This window comes from Geotrypetes seraphini, chromosome 5 (assembly GCF_902459505.1).
Source record: "Geotrypetes seraphini chromosome 5, aGeoSer1.1, whole genome shotgun sequence".
In the NCBI taxonomy this organism is placed as follows: domain Eukaryota; kingdom Metazoa; phylum Chordata; class Amphibia; order Gymnophiona; family Dermophiidae; genus Geotrypetes; species Geotrypetes seraphini.
This window is the reverse complement of record NC_047088.1, coordinates 92,971,154-92,990,523: the sequence shown is the minus strand read 5'-3', so window position 1 is coordinate 92,990,523 and position 19,370 is coordinate 92,971,154. Positions and strand designations below refer to the sequence as shown.

The window sequence follows — 19,370 nt, the reverse complement described above, 5'->3', positions numbered from 1 at the left end:
TAAAAAATTACTGATTTGTTTATATTATATGAAATACATAGATAAATAATTATGAAATCATTGTGATGTGAACTATCTTGTTTAATAGGTTAATCATTCATATAGTATATGGCCAACTTTTCAGCTGTATTTTATTGAAAGGAGAAAAATAATCATTACCTTAATAACAATTTAAATAGTTTTATTTAGCTAAAACAATATAACATTATAGCATGTATTGTATTTGCTTAAACATCCATGTTAACTGAGGTGGTTAAACAAAATATCTTAAAAAAAAACTTAGACTATCAGCCAGGTCCACACATGAAAAACTTAAAATGCCATCTTCAGTAGCTCACTCAACTTCTTGTTTGTTCATAATCTGGAAAAGAAAAACAAGCTTTCCTGTTATATTGTATCCTAAACGATTTCTTAATTTGGAATGAATAAATCCAAAGGAAGAGAATATTCTTTCTATGCCAGAAGAAACCACTGCTGTTAAAAGTGAAATCATTACTTCAACAGTCTCTAAATCCAAGTGCTTAATTAGGGACCTCCACCAGTTCACTGGTATAACTTTTTTTAAAACATTATCGGCAAACATATATTTCTTGAATAGTTCCCCCTTAGCTCTGAAATTTATTATAGTTGGCATTACAGATGGACAATTCCTGGATACCCATGTCACAGCTAATTCCTCTTCTTCAGTCAGGTTTGACCCTGGTACTGGATATTGACAATATTTGCAAGAAAATAAGCTTAATTTTGTCATTGTGCAGTTCTGTTTTTAAATGCTCACTCAGTTCCTTCCAAATTTCAACAGCATCAGTAATTAACAGCTATTTTCTGTATTTTGTTTAAAGCTTCAAAAATGGGTTTCAGGATTCTCAGCATATCTTCAACATCTCTTTTAAGCCCAATGTTGAAGATTTTGGCCATTAACAGTGCCATCTGTTTTCACTCAATTTTGTTCTAGATATACTGCTCAAAAAAGTCCAATACAGAGTTCCATCTAACATCTTGTGGGAACGTTAATTTGGTTTCACATATTCTTTTCAGAGCTGTTATTTCAAAATAATTGTTACAGAAGTATTTAGCAATTTCAACATTTGTCTTTATTTCTGGGACACTAAAGACTTTGGGTAGGAAGTACAAAAATGGGCATTACAACCATATGTTATTAGCTCGGTATTATTTTCATGTTCTTCTAAATTTCTTCTCATCTTGGGTTCATTTGCAGTGTCTATTGCAGATTTTGATATCATCTACAAAGAGGCAAATCTTATCAGAGCCCTTCAGCAATATCATTTATAAAACTTAAAAATAGCAGGCCCAAGTACCAAACCTTGAGGAACACCACTAGTAAAATCTCTTTCCTCAGAGCGATCTCCATTGACTACTGCCCTCGGTCACCATCCACTCAACCAGTTCCTGTCCCAGTCCATCACTTTGGGGTCCATTCCAAGGGTACTCAGTTTATTTATTAGGTTTTAAGCTAAAATCGAAATATACCACATCTAGCGCACTCCCTCTGTCCAATGTACTGTACATAATGATCCTGTTGTATGTACTTATATAACAACAAAAGAAGGGAATGTCTTGCAGAAACAATTGATACCTCAGGAAATGCACAAACAAAAGAATACTTATAGGAAGTAGCACAAAAAACTTTCATAAAATGTGCACAAAAAGCTAAACTTAGCAAATAACACTGGAGAAAAGCAGAAATGCATGTCATTTTTTGTTAAACATAATAGAAACACATCTGCTATAGAGATTTCCCAAAGCTAATGTACTGTATTTAATTAAATACATTCAAAATAATTTTTTTTTACCTTTGTTGTCTGGAGATTTATTTTTCCATCAAGTCAGTTCCAGCTTTTCTTTTTTCTCTATTCCTGTCTTCTGCATTTCTTTCTCTCTTGCCTCTATTCCCATATGCAACATGTCTCCCTTTCTCTCTCCCTCTCTCTCTCTCTTACTATTCGCTATCTTTCTCTCTCATCCCCTCCCTTGATGAAAAGGGAGTGAGAAAAGAGGAGGGGGGTGATCCAGGTCACATCTCTTCTATCCCCTTTCCTGCCAAGTCTAACATTTCACCCCCTGATCACTGTACAGCATCTTTACCCCTCCCCACCAGCCACATGCCCATTTCTCCTTCTATCAACCCTCTCCAACACCATGCTGCATCACTCCATCCTTTCTCTCTTCTACCATGTCCAAAAAACCCTTCCCTCTTACATTCCTTTCTATCAGTCCCACCCTTCCCTCCCTACCACAACATTCGATATTTCTCCCCCCTCCTTTCTACTACCATCATATCCAACAATTCTCCCTCTTTCTTCCTTTCCCATGTGTACCATCTCTCTTTCCCTCCCATGCCATGCACCTATGTCCAACCATTCTCTATTCTCTTCTCCATCAGCATCTCTCTTTCCCTCCCTTCCAACTTCCTACCCCATGCAACAACTTTCTTTGCCTCCCTTCCCACCCCTTACCCTGTGCAGCATCACTGTTTCCTTCCCTTTCCAAATCCCCAGCCCTTGCAGCATCTGTCCTTCCCTGTCTTCCCAACCCCCAGCCCATGAAGCATCTGTCCTTCCTTGCCTTCCCAACCCCCCAGCCCAGGCAGCATCTGTTCTTCCCAAGCCCATGCAGCATCTGTCCTTCCCTGTCCTTCCCAACTCCCAGCCCAAGCATCTGCCCTAAACTCCCTTAACAAGGCAGCTCATAAGCTTCAGTCCTTCCCTCCTTTCCCAACTCCCAGCCCCTGTAGCATCTGCCCTTCCCATCCCATGCAGTATCTGTCCTTCCTCCTTTCCCATCTCCCCAGCCCTTGAGCATCTGCCCTTCCCTGTCTTCCCAACCCCCCAGCCCATGCAATCTCTAACCCAGAAGTCTTCCCTTTGACATGTTGTATCAGAGGGAAGGCTTCCATGTTAGCAGCCAGCAACATGTAGGAACTGCTGCCGGTAGCATGTGAAGAAGATAAGTGTGGTACCCCTCCCCCCAGTCTCCACATTACCACAGAAATGCAATGGGAATGGTTCCCATTAGAGAATGACACGGTGACAAAATTCATCACCGTTCCCTTCCCCGCGGATAACCGCGGAAAATAATCCCATGTTATTTTTAATTGTCTATTTCAGCCTCAGTCCTTCTACACCAGCATTCTTCAAAGTAAAGCTTGCGGGTCAGTGGTTGTGGCCATTCATACTCTGATTCTTCCCTCTCTCCTTAAAGAATGACATGAAGATGGTTTACTGCGGTTATCCGCGGGGACGGGAACGGTGATGAATTTTGTCACCGTGTCATTCTCTAGTTCCCATTCCTGTGGCATTACCATGGAATGGTCTACTATTCTCATGGCATTCCCAGGGATTTTCAAAAGTGCTTCCCATTACCACGATAATGGTTCCCATATCACTCTTTAGCTCCTTGCGTAGGTATGTAACCTAAGCACATAATAGGTAAGGGATTAATTCTATGTATATTAGAAACATAGAAAATGATGGCAGAAAAGGGCCACGGCCCAACAAGTCTGCCCACTCTAATGACCCACCCCCCTAATTTCTTCCTTAGAGTGATCCCACATGCTTATCCCATTTTTTCTTAAAATCTAGCACGCTGCTGGCTTTAATTACCTGCAGTGGAAGATCATTCCAATGATCAACGACTCTTTCGGTGAAGAAATACTTCCTGGTGTCGCTATGAAATCTCCCACCCTTGATTTTCATCGGATGCACTCTTGTTGCCATAGGTCCTTTAAGAAAAAAGATATTTTCTTCTACCTCAGTACGGCCCGTGACATATTTGAACGTCTCAATCATGTCTCCCCTCTCCCTGCGTTCCTCGAGTGAGTATAGCTGCAATTTACCCAGCCATTCCTCATACGGGAGATCCTTGAGTCCTGAAACCATCCTAGTGGCCTTTCGCTGAACCGACTCAACTCTCAGTACATCTTTTTGATAATGCGGCCTCTAGAATTGTACACAATATTCCAGATGAGGTCTCACCATGGATCTGTACAACGGCATTATAACTTCGGGCTTCCGGCTGACGAAACTTCTTCAGATAGAACCCATCATTTGTCTAGCCTTGGATGAAGCTTTCTCCACTTGATTGGCAGTCTTCATGTCTTCACTAATGATCACTCCCAAGTCTTGTTCTGCTGCAGTTCTTGCTAAGGTCTCACCATTTAGGGTGTAATTTCTGCATGGATTTCTGCTGCCAAGGTGCATGACCTTACACTTTTTGGCATTAAAACTTAGTTGCCAAGTTATGGACCATTGTTCCAGTAAGAGTAGGTCCTGCGTCATACAGTCGGGCACTGTGCTTTTGCCAACTATGTTGCATAGTTTGGCATCATTGGCGAATAATGTAATTTTACCTCGAAGCCCCTGAGCCAGGTCCTTTACGAAGATGATTTGCAAAGGAACAATGGGGCTAAGGTCTTACTCTCAACTCTGTATATTCTATAACATTTTTGCTATGAAGAAGAAGCATGTTATCTCTGCAGACACAAATTCATAATTTTGAGAAATGCAAAACCAAGCATCTGTGATTCTATCTTCTAGATAGAAAAAATTGCCTGTGACATTGTGAATGGATTAATGGAATTAATTTACCAAAAAATGTAAACATTGCATGAATATTCAGGTTTATGCTACATAATTAAAAACTAATCCTTATTTCATGATGAATAACTTTTGAGCTACAATGCATTTTAAAAAAAATCTGACTTAAATTAAAAAAATTCAGGTTTTGTTAATTTAAAAAATAATTAATTTATATCCACCCCGCTTCTTTGCTATTTAACTATTTCTGTATTACAATATCTCTCACCTTCTTTAACTTTTATGTCTATTCTCTTTTCTTATATTTATCTCTACTTCAAGCTGTGAAGGACTCCTATGCTGACCTATTTCTTTTAGTATTTATTTCTCTCTTTCTCCTTCCATCTTCCTATCTTTGTCTCCAGCTTGAAGAATGATAAACAGGTCAAGTGTGGTCATTATGATGCTCTGGTTGAACTGGCTACAATCTGTGCTCTCTGCAATGATTCTTCCCTGGACTTTAATGAGGTAAAATCAGTGTCTATCGAATTAGCACTAACCTCATTCCTCCTCCAGTCCACACTGAACACCCTACCTGTAGGTGTTACAAGTTCCCTCTCTCTAGAACACATAATTCAAAGCCACTTGTCCAGGTAGCAGGCGCTACAACTCAGATAAACAACCCTGACTGGGGCCATCCCTTGATTTTCTATGGCATTATTTGCAAAATGTAGGCCCAAAAAACAGCAGAGCAAACAGTTTGCAAGATACAATACGGGCAGTCAAAAAGAGCAGACAGTATATAATTGCACACTTTATTCACCCCCTTTAACTCTTAAGTTCTATACATACACGCTGACATGGCCACCTTTCGACAAAGAGGCTGCTTCAGTCTGATGTGTCGCCTAACAGGGTAGAGCTTCGGTCGGAGGCAGGTAGGACATGGATACAATTGGCAATGAAATTCTGGAATACCAGTAGGCGTAAAAGTCCAAACCTCACCACACTGGTAAAAACGATACCTCTGACCTGGGCTTCCATGCAATGAGGCTCACCTGGGAGCTAAAGTAGTGAATAAAGTCTGCAATTATATATGATCTGCTCCTTTTTGATTACCCATTATTTGGATAATGCCACTGAAAATCATCACAGACTACTCCTACACTATCCAGATTGTGCCGGGGCAGCCCTTGGGCAGTCCACAAAATCATCCAGTTACTGGTGATATTCAGTCCATGTGAAGGGCAATAGATGCCCAACTTTACATTTGGTGCATGTAAATGCAGGGAAATACAACACTTACATGTGTAAGCACTCTAAGCCAGGAATGGGCAACCTTGCTTCTTAAGGGTCACAATCCATTCAGGTTTTCAGGATTTCCCCAATGAATATACACAAGATCTATTTGCATATGATGGAAGCAGTGCATGCAAACAGATCGCACACATATTCATTGAGGAAATCCTGAAAACCTGACTGGGTTGTGGCCTTCAAGGACTAAGATTGCCACCTCTGCCCTAAGTGCTGCTTTATAAGGGCCTACATAAGTGCTATAGCATATAACTACAAGAGGGGCATACATGTGGGAGAAACATAGGTTGGACATGAGTGTGTCTCCCACTTATGCATCTAACTTACAGGCTGGTATAACTGTGGGTGCACAACTTTTAGCCATACTGATGACAATTTATGCCTATATTCTATAAAGCAGTGCCTCTCAAACTGTGTGCTACAGTGTGCCCTGAAGAGATTCTGGGTGTGCCATGAGAGATTCCAGAATTTTACTTTATTTAAAAAAATTCCTTTCATGAGTATAGAATAGATGATATGTATGTCATGAGCGTCTGTGTGCGTAAGGATACAACCGCCCAGACAAGCATCAATCTTTGATGTGATTGGTCCTTGAAAACTAATGGCAAGTAATTTTATTTTTAATGCAGTAGTTATCCTAGCTTGAGCATCAAAGCAATCAAGGCTTTGTTACTATTTGGATCGTCTTATCTTTGTGAAAGTGGATTTTCAGCTCTGACAGAAATTAAATTTTAAAAAATAGAGAACGACTGTAGGTGGTGGATGATGAAATGTGTGTTTGCTTGTCAACTATCGAGCCACGTTTTAAGTTAATTTGCACTCAGAAACAAGCACATCTATTGCATTGATTAGCAATTCTATTCTATCTACTTTTGTTTCGCTGTTGTTGCATTTGCCCATACATAGCGTAAAGAACTTTAAATAAATAATTTTCAAATTTAATTTTTTGTTAGTTTTGCAAATTTTATCATTTCAATTATAATGTGCCATGAAAAACATGTACTCCATTTAGTGTGCTGGAGCTAAAAAAAGTTTGAGAGACACTGCTATAAAGGAATCTGGGCACTCAGATGCCTTTTAAAACAGGCACTCCCTGCCTGTGGCATCAGTTCTAATGCCTAAAGCCTTGCCAGCCAAAGAAATTCCCTGCCAAGCCATTCCCCTCTTTCTTGTATTGCGGTACCAACCTAAGCATGTGAGGGGAGTCCTGGAATTGGCAAATGGAGGTACTCCATCGATTTTTGGAGGAGGGGAGTGGCTTGACAGGGAATTTCTTTGACTGGTGGGGTTTCATTAACCTCACTAGCAAAGGTCTTATTTTTAACACATGGGTGGGGGAGGGAATACATTGCCCTCTTAGTCTACCTTTGGGCCCCCCAAAATCAGAAGTCTGGCTACACCTCTGCTTCCTGCACGTCATCAGGATGTTGAAAAGGAGGCACCCACTTATAGAATTGCCATGTAACTGGATACAGTTAGGGCAGTAAAAAGGTTGTCCTAGCTTTCTAGATAGTGAGCTAAATATTGTCACTATCCACATAGTGGCACCAGTCACTGTTGAATCTGGATATTCAGTGTTGAATATCTGGATTTATTGCAGCAGCTGGTGTTAAAAAAAAAAAGAAAAAAAAAAAGCTGACTGTTCCAGCTGAATATTGACCTGCAAACAAACACTCCTTGGCAGGGCCTAATCATGGTAAGATACTTTATTCTGAATATAACTGAAAAATTTGAACTCTGAGGAATCAGAGATACTACTACTACTTATCACTTATATAGCGCTGAAAGGCATATGCAGCGCTGTACATTTTGACATTTATAGACAGTTCACATCCATGTTAATCCAAGGAGTACAATGATCTCACAAATTCTGTGACCTCCAGTGTCCTCCTCTGTGGTAGGGAAGAGGTTTATATTCTTTGATATTATCAGATGCTCAGCATTATCTGACATGTTAGGGATATCAACCACTCCTATCCCCACTTTCTAACCATTTCAATTCTCCCTGCAGTCTAAAGGAGTTTTTGAGAAGGTTGGAGAAGCCACTGAGACTGCCCTGACAACCCTGGTAGAAAAGATGAATGTGTTTAGCACTGAAGTGCGCAGTCTCTCCAAGGTGGAGCGAGCCAACGCGTGCAACTCTGTAAGTTTATATTTATGTTTATTGTGAGTTATATACTGCCTCTCAAGATCATCAAGGTGGTTTATAAAATTAGGGATACAAAGAAAGGCACTACAGTGTTGACAGAAAAAGGCATTATTCATTCGGAAGAGAAAGTAAAAAAAAAAATTTCCAGTTTCACTTTGTCATACAAAAGCAGTCTCACATGTCAGACCGGAATGCCTAGGTGAACAAATGTGTCTTAAAGAGGGAGCATAATTTCAAATAAGAACTTTCTGAATGCAAGTCCAATGGGAGGGAGTTCCATAGAATAGGTACAAGTGCAAAGAAGGCAGAATGTCTAGTAGAAATAAATTTGGTTAAGTGGACTGAAGGGATGGTTAATTGATGAGCAATTGCTGATTGGAGTGAACGTGAAGGACTACAATGGAAGCCAGATATGAAGAAGATCCTGAATTCAAGGATTTGAAGGCCAGAGTTATCAGTCTGTACTCTATCCATTCTTTGATGGGAAGCTAATATTTTTCCTTTAAGAGTGGAGTAACGTGGTTAGATCTATTGGTATGTACATGTAAACAAATTGTAATATATTGTATTGTTTGCAGTTTTTTGAGAACTATCTTGGGCAGGCAAGCATATATCACATTACAGTAATTGAGTTTTGAAGAGACTAAAGCATGTTGCACAGCAAGAATCATCGATGTATGGCCTGATTGAACGATTAACTAGAGTGAATAAAAACAAGACCTGGTTACTGAAGCTATTTGAGAATGGAAAGGAAGTCTACTATCTAGTAAGTCGACTAGATATCTCATAGTGTCTACTAATTTGATAGATGTGTAGAATACTTGAGTGACTGCATTAGGGAAAGAGAGTATACCTGTGATCCATAAAGCTAAAGATATTTGAGGATTCAAAATCAAGTGATTGGCTGATAGCCAGGCAACTATCTTATCTAGATATCCCTCAATGGTATGGAAGTTAGGATTCAAAGGGTCGTGTAGAAACCAGAAGGATATCATAAGCATAGATGTAACATCTAACTTGGATCAGTAGTGCCACAGGACTTAGAAAAATGTTGAAAAGTAGAGGAGAGAGAACTGAACATTTTGGGACACCGCAAACTAAAGGGCATTGAGAAGAAGTTGTGAAGGATAAAGATACCTTAAATGATCTTTTTGAAAGAAAAGAAGAAAACCAATGTAGGACTGTGCCTGTAATACCAAGGAAGATTATGCAGAAAAGTAAAAGTAAATGGTTGACTACATCGAATGCTGAAGTTAAATCTAAAGACATGAGTAGGGTGGCCTTACCATGACCAAAAGCAGAATAGCAAACATTTTAAAAAGAGACAATAATGGTCTCCATGGTGTTTCCGAAAGCCTGACTGAAAAGGGTAGAAAAAGTTGGATGATTCCACATGTGAGAGTTGGCGAAAAACAAACCATTCAAGTGGTTTAGAAAGAAATGGCAGATTAGAAATAGGATGATAATTAGAAGCCTGAGAACTGTCCAGTACCTGGTTCTTCAATATTTAATGGATAATGTCCTCCTTCTACTCATCAGGAATGGAGCCCAAGGTCAGATGTTTTAACAATCATGTCCCCTGGCTAGTGGAAATAATCCTTGCTTGGATTCTAGAAGCCAGTGTGAAGAAATGGGATCCAAGGAACAAGTAGTTTTCTTGATACTGCCAAGTTGTTTATCAAAAGCGGTAAAAGATGATATTGTAAATTTTATCCATAAAGATGTGCAGTAGAGAATGACACGGGGAAAAAATCTGTCCCCGTCACCGCCCCGTCACCGGCCCACCATCCTCTGCACCGCCCCGTCACCGCCGTTCCCTTCACCGCCCCGTCACCGTCACCACCATCCCTTTCACCGCCCCGTCACCGCCACTGCCATCCCATTCACCGCCCCGTCCCCGTTGCATCCATATAAGCCTTAGTACTGTAATATTTAGCTTATTCCTTTCTTATAAATCAAAGTTCCTGCTGCTGAACTAGAGAAAGAGATGTTCAGCTGGCAGGGCTTTGTTTATAAATTTTTATCAACACAACTAATATACTATTTTATCCTAAAGCAAAAAATAAATAAATAAATATAATTTTTTTTTCTACCTTTGTTGTCTGGTTTCTGCTTTCCACATCTTCTCATTCAATTCCTTCCATCCACTGTGTGTCTTCTCTCTGCGTCTTCCACTTGCTGTTACTGTGCCTCTCCCTTCACCCCCCCCCTCCAATTGGTCTAGCACCCATCTTCTTCCCTCCGCTCCCCCATAGTCTGGAATCTGTCTTATTCCCACTCTGTCTTCCACATTTCTCTTCGGGGTCTGTTCCTCTCCACCCTCCTTCAATGTCTGTCCTATTCCTTTCCACCACCACCCTTCCCTCCCTCCTTTACCATCTGTTCCTTTCTACTACCCTTCAGCTCCTCTCACGTGGCCTATCTATCTACCTTCCTCCCTCTTATTTTCATGGCAAGTTACAATGTAATTTGTGCAAGCCACTGGAGCCTGCAAGCTCGGTCCCTGTCCCATCCCCACAAACCATCTCGCTTCTGTGCTCCTATTTTCTCCATTTCTAATATCTCCCCTATGTATCTGTCATTGCCCCCCCCCCTGTGTCCATATACCATCCCCATGGCATGTCCCCTTTATGTCACTGTCCCTATGCCCCATGCACATAATTTTCCCTCTTTCTGTTACCTTCCTGTGTCCAGATTTCCCCTATCTTCCTCTTCCATACCAGTGTGTCTCTTCTTTTCAACCCCATCTAGCTTTTTTCCCTCTTTCTTCCCCTCCCCCCCTTGCTTCTAGCATCTGGCTCACCTGCCTTTCCTTCCCTTTCTTTCCTGCTGTGGGTTTTTCTTTCCGTCTTCATCTCCTTGGCCCAGAATCCTTTTCCCTTTCATCCCTCCTTCCAATTTGAGCCGGGAACACGAGCGATCGCACGGTCCCCGCAGCCACCACCCGCCTGCCCAATCAATCCTACTGTTTAGCCAGCTCTCTCCCTTCTCCTCACCTTAGTTTGTAGGTTTTGTTTTTCGGCGACATGCACGATTTCCCAAAGAGCCGCGCATGCGCGGCTGCTCAGTGTTCAATCTTCTGCTCTGCTGCAACTTCCTGTTTCCGGTTGCGTCAGAGCAGAAGATCGAAACTGAGCAGCAGCGTGTGCGCGGCTCTCTGATAGCGTGCGGGTCGCCGAAAAAGAAAACCTACAAACTAAGGTGAGGAGAAGGGAGAGAGCTGGCTAAACACTTGGATCGATTGGGCAGGCGGGTGTGTGCTGCGGGGACCGCGCGATCCTTCATGCCTCACTGCGGGGACAAGACCATTCACCGTCCCACGGGCGGTGAATGGCCTTGTCCCCGTCGATGCAGCGACTGCTAGTTTTCGTTCCCCGTTTCGGCGGGTGACCCGCGGCTAAAATGCGGTGGCCGCGGGTAAACCGCCACCGTGTCATTCTCTAATGTGCAGGACAATGTGGGATTGATTGCAGATTCTTGGGAAGGACTGGGTAAATTAGCAGTTGTGGCTGCTGGAGGTGATGAGGGGAAAGAAGTTACAAAGAAATCAGCGAGATCTTGAGTAGAGAGTGATGTAGAAGAAATATGGTTAATACCTTGTAGATAGCTTTCACAAGTGAAAGTAAATGAAAATAAATGATGAGGCTTATTTGGGACTTTAATAATAGGTTCTACATGTTGATTTTAGGAAGGAATGTTAGTGAGAATGACAGACATTGAAAAGTTTTAACTCTAAAGGGGATGTGGTTCTGCGCCATTTATGTTCTGCTGCTCAAAGTTGACATCTATGATTTGAACAGTCTTTGGTGTACTATGGTTACTTATGTTCATTGACCTTAGTTTGCCTTAGTAGGATCTATTCCGTTGCAATGGTTTTAAGCATAGTGTTCCATGTTGTAGCCTGGGTGGGAAGAGTCATAGAGAGAAAATCTGAAGGTAGTTGAGTGAAAAGTGGAGTTGAGCTAAGTCTTGAAAATGAGAAATCTGAGAGTTTGATGTCACCACTGATGACTGAAGGGAAGGAAGTAACAAAGGAGACAAGGAGATTTCCAAGGGAGAGCACAAAAGATGATATCTGAAATAGCATGGGGGAAGGTGAGTTAGAATAAGGTCAAGCATGTCCCCTGCTTAAAGGAAGAAAACCAAGCATCAAAAGGTCTAACAAGATTGTAAAAATGGATTTTAAAGTCCCCTAAGATAAGCAAATTAGAATACTGGAGAAAGGTATCAGTAATGAATGTTAAGAATAGATCTTGTTCATGAGTATTTAGTGAGACGGTGAATATATTAGGAGCAGATTGAGCAAAGCTGACAGAAGCCAAAATAGGATAGCTTTGAGAGGGAAAGGAGCAGATATGGGCATCTGAGTGCTAGGAAGATCAGTAGGAACTATCAGAGCAAGACCTTTTCCTCTTTTATCTGAGGAGTGGGGAGCAGAGAAGGCCTGGTAGTTTGGAGAGAGGCATTGAAAAAGGATCGTGTCCTCCCCATCTCTGAGCCAGGTCTCAGTAAGAAAAACGGAGGAGTGAGGATGCCTGCATAACATTTTAGTCATGGAACGGAGAATCCTACAATTAAGGAATAGAAAGGATAGGGAAAGCAAAGTGAGAAATTGGGAAAGTGTACATTTGGAGAAGGGTTGGTGATGCATGATTAAAGTCAGAAAGTGCCAAAGTGGAACAGGAGATGAGAAATCTTTGTCAAGGAAGGCAAGGTGGATTGTATTGGACAATACCCCCAAAATACTGGAATGGCTGACATGCTGAGCAGGAGGAATAAAAAAAAATCTTATAGAAGGCAGTCAGTGAGAACAAATAAGGAGTATGGAATATGAGTAAATAGCTTGGGACTTGCCTATAAAAGAGAGCCACTGGTTGTCGCCTCAAGGAGCTCACCCAAGGAGATCTGCTCCTTGGGTGTGTATCTTTGGCACAGTCACTGTTACTGTGGAGTATAAAATACTTTTCCAGTTGGATGCCACCTATGTGCATCGACTAACAGGGTAGAGTTTCGGCTTGTGACAGGTGAGACAGCAATGCGATTGGCGGTGAAATTCCGGAATACAGTACAGATATATAGCAGTCAGGAGTCTTAACAAAACAGCAAGTAAAGAGATAATTGCTGCTATTGTGGAGTAAGAAATACTTTTCCGGTGTGATGTCGCTCATGTGCGTCACCTAACAGGGTGGAGCTATGGTCGAAGGCAGGTGAGACAGTAATGTGATTGGTGGTAAAATTCTGGAATACAGCACAGATATACATCAGTCAGTAGTCTTAACAAAACAGCAAGTAAAGAAATAGTCACCACTATTTTGGAGCACAAAATACTTTTCTGGTCTGACGTCATTCACATGTATCGCCTAACAGGATGGTGCTTCAGCCAGAGACAGGTGGGACAGTGAAGCGATTTGGCAGTAAAACTGTGTGTCACCTAACAAGGTGGAGCTTTGGCAGGAGACAGGTGATTGGTGATGAAATTGTGTGTCGCCTAACAGGATAGAGCTTCAGCTGGAGACAGGTGGGACAGCGATGTGATTGGCAGTGAAATTGTACATCACCTAACAGGGTGGAGCTCTGACTGGAGACAGGTGGAACAGCGATGCGATTGGTGGTGACATTCTGGAATACTGCAGTAGTCTTAACAAAACAGCAACAAAACAGCAAGTGACTAATCCATGGTAATGGTTCTCCTGGAATTAATGCCCCAGATGCCTGCGGTGGTAATCCTTCTGAGGCTAATGATTTGTGAACCTGCTGCACGTCCTAACTTACTCTAATTGCACCATATTCCTTCTTCCTCTACTATCCCAAAATATGTACCATACATACCTCTAGCATTCTAGTTTTCTGCTTCATATTCCAACTTATCAGAATGTTCTAGATGTCATACCCATGGTCTCTTATTCTAATGCACAATTCACAAAACTATATGTACTGCCACTAGAGTGATGCTAAGAGCACTGCAAGAACTCATAAATTACACACCACACATAGAGCAAAAAGACCTCAATAACTTAGATCTGGGCAAATTTCTAAAATTTTCATAAAACATTTTCCATTATTGAAAACCTTGCCTTGTATGGAATCTAAACATTTTGTGTTAGCCTTTTCATGGAATATGAATTTATGTGATATTTTATGTCAAACATCTAAAGAGAGTTTTGAACATCTCAACCAAGTGATCATCAAACTTGTGGCCATTGCTCAGTATGTGACAACAAGCATAAAGCTTCTTGCTTTCAACATCCTCATTCCGGTAAAAATTACCTTTTGAAAGTTAACACTACCTGTCTGTCTCAGAATGTAGCTTATGTGATAGTGTGCCCCTGTAAATTGCTTTAAATAGGACATACTTCCAGAGGTTTGGCAACGTGTTTAATACAGCACCCAAGCTATTTACATGCACTCTTTTTGCACCCCGGATGGAGTGACTAACATGAAGAAAGACCTAGCAACACTTGAAGAATGGTCTGAAATTTGGCAGCTAAAATTTAATGTTAAGAAATGCATTTGGGCTGCAAAAACCCGAAGGAACGGTACAGTTTAGGGGTTGAAGAACTTATGTGCACGACAGAAAAGCAGGACTTGGGTATGATTGTATGTGATGATCTTAAGGTGGCCAAACAGGTTGAAAAGGTGACTGCAAAAGCTAGAATGATGCTAGGGTGCTTAAAAAGAGGTATGGCCAGTAGGAAAAAGGAGGTATTGATGCCCCTGTATAAGACTCTGGTGAGACCTCATTTAGAATATTGTGTACAATTCTGAAAACCGCACCTTCAAAAAGATATAAAAAAAATGAGAAAGAGTCAGCATGGGTCCAGCCAAGGGAGATCTTGCCTCACCAATTTGCTTGACTTCTTTGAAGGTGTGAAAAACATGTGGATAAAGGTGAGCTGGTTGATGTAGTGTACCTAGATTTTCAGAAAGCTTTGACAAAGTTCCTCATGAGAGGCTCCTGAGAAAATTAAAGAGTCATGGAATAGGTGGCAAAGTTCATTTGTGGATTAGGAATTGGTCATTGGATAGAAAACAGAGGGTAGGGTTAAACGGTCATTTTTTTTTCAATGGAGGAGAGTAAACAGTGGAGTGCTGCAAGGATCTGTACTGGGACCGGTGCTATTTAACTTATTTATACATGATCTAGAAATTGGAATAACGAGTGAAGTGATTAAATTTGCAGATGACACTATACTATTCAAAGTTGCTATAGCACATGCAGATTGTGAAAAATTGCAGGCAAATCTTAGAAAATTGGAAGACTGGGTGTCCAAATGGCAGATGAAATTTAATGTGGACAAATGCAAAGTGATGCACATTGGGAAGAATAACCCAAATCACAGTTACCAGATGTTAGGGTCCACCTTGGGGGTTAGCGCCCAAGAAAAGGATCTGGGTATCATTGTAAACAATACAATGAAACCTTCTGCCCAATAGCAAACAAGATGCTAGGAATTATTTTTAAAAGGGATGGTTAACAAGACTATGAATGTTATAATGTCTCTGTATCGCTCCATGGTGTGACCTCACCTGGAGTATTGCATTCATTTCTGGTTTCCTTATCTCAAGAAAGATATAGCGGCACTAGAAAAGGTTCAAAGAAGAGCAACCAAGATTATAAAGGGGATGGAACTCCTCTCATATGAGGAAAGACTAAAAAGGTTAGGGCTCTTCAGCTTGGAAAAGAGATGGCTGAGGGGAGATATGACTAAAGTCTACAAAATCCTGAATGGAGTAGAATGGTTACATATTGATCGATTTTTCACTCCGTCAAAAATTACAAATACTAGGGGACATACAATGAAATTACAGGGAAATACTTTTAAAACCAATAGGAGGAAATATTTTTTCACTCAGAGAATAGTTAAGCTCTGGAACGCATTGCCAGAGGTTGTCAAGTTTCAAGTTTAATAGAGATTTGATTAATCGCTTAATCATAATTCTAAGCGATGTACATAATAATAAAATTACAAAGTATGGGGAACAATACAATGAATAACAAAAACCAGATCTAACAAGACTATTGACAAACTAACAAAACTAAGAACATAAGGGAAGAGAGGGATAAGAACTACAAATTATTTGAAAGTTAAAGAGACATATAAGGGGGATACATAAGGAAAGGGAAGTTAAAAATTACTTCAATAAAATTAGAGAGAAAAAATAAAATTGGTTGGAAGACTAAATTGCTAATTTTCAAAGGCGTCTTTAAAAATAAAGCTTTTTAGTTTACTTTTGAATTTTTCTAAGTTGTGTTCTTCCCTCAAGTGAATAGGAAGTGAGTTCCAAGTTTGGGAGGGCTGTAACAGAAAAAATCAATTGCCGTCTAGTATTAATAATTCTAAGAGAGGGAATCGTCAGCAAATGCTGTTCAATAGATCTTAACGTTCTATTGGAAGTATATGGAATTAATAACTTATAAATGAAAGCTGAAGTTTTGTAAAGAAGGGATTTGGATGTGAGCAAACATAGTTTATATGTTATCCAGTAAGCAACTGGAAGCCAGTGCGCTTTATTGAGAAGGGGTGTTACGTGATCAAACTTCTTGGCTTTGAATAAGAATGAATAGCATAGCTGGTTTTAAAAAGGTTTGGACAATTTCCTGGAAGAAAAGTCCATAGTCTGTTATTGAGAAAGATATGAGGCAAACCACTACTTGACCTGGATTGGTAGCATGGAATTCTGCTACTCTTTGTGAGAATATGCTGCCTGCTTGTCTTAGGATAAACTAAGTTATTGAGGTCTTTTTTTCTCCATGTATAATGTGTAATTTATAAGCGTTCACACAGTGGTCTTAGCATCACTGTAGTGGCAGTGTGTTTAGTTTTGTGGATTGTGCATTAGAAAACATCTTTGTCCTGATTTATGTGTGTACTCTTATTCTAATGCCATTCCCTAACCTAATGTTCTGATCTTCAGCTCCACAGTTTTTATCCTGTGCAGTAACATGGTTATTTGAATAATGGATCAATGAGATGGAGCTGAAGTGAATTTGATGGAAGCATATTGGAAGTTGTTGGGGAAATATTTGATCTATTATTCTGTTAAAATCAGATTGGATTTTTGACAGGTTTGTCAGGATAGTTTTAGTATTAGTAAGATTAATACTTGCTATTTTGTAAGGTTATTTTTAAATTGTGGTTATGATTGTGAGCTGCCTTGAACCCTTTGAGGATAGAAGCAGGTTATAAATGATTTAATGTTAATGTAATCATGCATTTTTTTTTCTCCCTTCAGAAATTATCAGGCATCTCAATGTATAGTTGCTGGAATCCACCCCAGAGGTGGATATATATATAATATCTTTGAATAGGTCACATGTGTTGGATTTTAAAACCTGTAGTATTTTAGATAAGGTATGATGAATGGAGCTATTTTTAAATTACAGGTTTTCACAAGTTTCCAGAATTAAAAATGGTTAACTTTTCATCTCAATTCATTCAGAAGTTTGTTCTGTATCTGAGGGGCCATTATTATGAATATTATTGTCAATCACATGACGGCACCATTTATCGAATTGCGGCTTTGGGAAAGGTAGGCACCAGAAACGTAAGCCAGGGTTTTCAAGACCTACATTTCCGGAGCCTACCTTTCATGTGAATCGCGCCTACGGAGGAGCTTTATGACACCTAATGCCACTTCCAGTGTTAGCCATACCTACAGTGACGATAGGCATTGCAAAGTCTCCGTAGGTGTGATGTAGGTGCTATTTTTGTTAGGTGTCTTGATTTTTGTTAAGACCGCTTTTAAATGGCATTTTGTGCTTAGGCACTGGTAGGGCACCTGCAGGCGCCTAAGTTAAGACATCATTTATAGAATATGGGCCTTTGTTACTTATTTTATTTATTTATTGAATTTGATATCTGGTAACACCAATCAGAATGGTTTTACAATGTTGATTAAAACAGCATAAAAAAACAATAACAGAATAAAAATGGCATTAATAAATGTAAAACAACATATAATAAAAATAACATTACATAAATAAATTCACAATCAATTTATTATTTATTTGTTTGTTTTAGGTATTTATATACTGTTATGATACCTCCAAGGAGATCCTAAATGGTTTACATTCAGGCTCTCTAAGTATTTTTCCTATCTGTCCCAGTGGGCTTGCAATCTAACTACAATACCTGGGCAATGGAGAGTTAAGTGACTTGCCCAAGGTCACAAGGAGCAATGCTAGGATTGAACCAGCTTCTACCCCCAGCAGCATCATGGTGAACAAGATTTCAAATGTCAAAGTTAAAAGAAGGTGTCCTCTTCCCCCTTTCCCATGAGTATTCTTGGTGTTGAGAGATCCACCCCTCACTCCACACCAGGGTCAGAAAAAATATATATATATATATATATTTTTTTTTTTCTCTCTCTCTAGCAAATCCTTTTTGGGAAATAGGGGTAAGACTTGAAATTTCTGTCTCTTATCATTTCCTATAAATATTAAAAATACATTAAAATGTATTATTTGTGCATGTAAGCTGTGTTACTTACATGTATTAAGGGCAGATTTGAAAATTTGCACATTAGTGGGGTACCAATTAAGTAGCTGTCCTCATTTTTGGGGGGCAATTTGAAATGGCTTTGAATGCCAGAAAGGTAACCACATCTCCTCCAATACCCTTGGTCCAAATGAGAAGCTAGCCAAGAGTTATGTGATACTCAAAATAGTTGTAAATGGCAATGGGGAACTTTGCTGTACACATATATTACTAGTAGGAAATACAGAATATATGTACTGTATACTTTACAGGGCTGCCCAAAACATAGAAACATGATGGCAGATAAAGGCCAAATGGCCCATCTTGTCTGCCCATCCACAGTAACCATTATCTCTTTCTCTCTCCAAGAGATCCCACGTGCCTATCCCAGGCCCTTTTGAATTCAGACACAGTCTGCATATACTATATGTACAAGTAGTTAGTTAGTTAAGTGCCATTGACTCCATGTTCAAGTCCTAGCGACTTGATGACACTTAAGCCTTCTAAAATTGCCTCCACAATATATCAGAAAGAGTAATGGGAGCACAAACTTAGCTGGACAGAGCCGCACATGAACCCAGTCAGAGTCTCTGCTTCTATTGTTCTGGCCAGCAAGTCTGAGTAGACGACTGGGGCAGAAAGATGTTCTCTCACCATGATCTTTTCCTGTCTTCTGCAGGTAATTAAACAGCTAATGAAGAAGGATTTTACCCTGGAGTTCTCCCGTGACAGGAAGTCCATGTCTGTCTACTGCTCTCCAGCCAAAGGCTCTCGGGCTGCTGTTGGAAATAAACTCTTTGTTAAGGTCAGTCCAAATTTCAACAAAGCGTGTTTTACAGGCTGAAAAACCACCGTGGCAGTCAGTGTTTTTTGTAAATGCCAAATGGCAAATTGAAA

At 40.2% G+C, this 19,370-nt stretch overlaps 1 protein-coding gene and 1 long non-coding RNA gene across 3 annotated transcripts in view; one reads left to right on the top strand and one right to left on the bottom strand.

Moving 5' to 3' along the window:
• Positions 1–19,370, top strand: part of ATP2A1 (ATPase sarcoplasmic/endoplasmic reticulum Ca2+ transporting 1) — a 114,339-nt gene that overhangs the window by 52,919 nt on the left and 42,050 nt on the right. For both annotated transcript variants that reach the window (XM_033944508.1, XM_033944509.1), the window contains exons 11-13: positions 4,961–5,063; positions 7,858–7,989; positions 19,153–19,278. In XM_033944508.1, the coding sequence (XP_033800399.1) occupies positions 4,961–5,063; positions 7,858–7,989; positions 19,153–19,278 (361 nt within the window). The remainder of the gene's footprint in view (positions 1–4,960; positions 5,064–7,857; positions 7,990–19,152; positions 19,279–19,370) is intronic.
• Positions 64–19,253, bottom strand: LOC117360570. Its single transcript, XR_004539452.1, has 2 exons — positions 19,128–19,253; positions 64–361 (listed from the first exon to the last, which is right to left on the bottom strand). It is a non-coding gene; the product is annotated as an uncharacterized LOC117360570 (long non-coding RNA).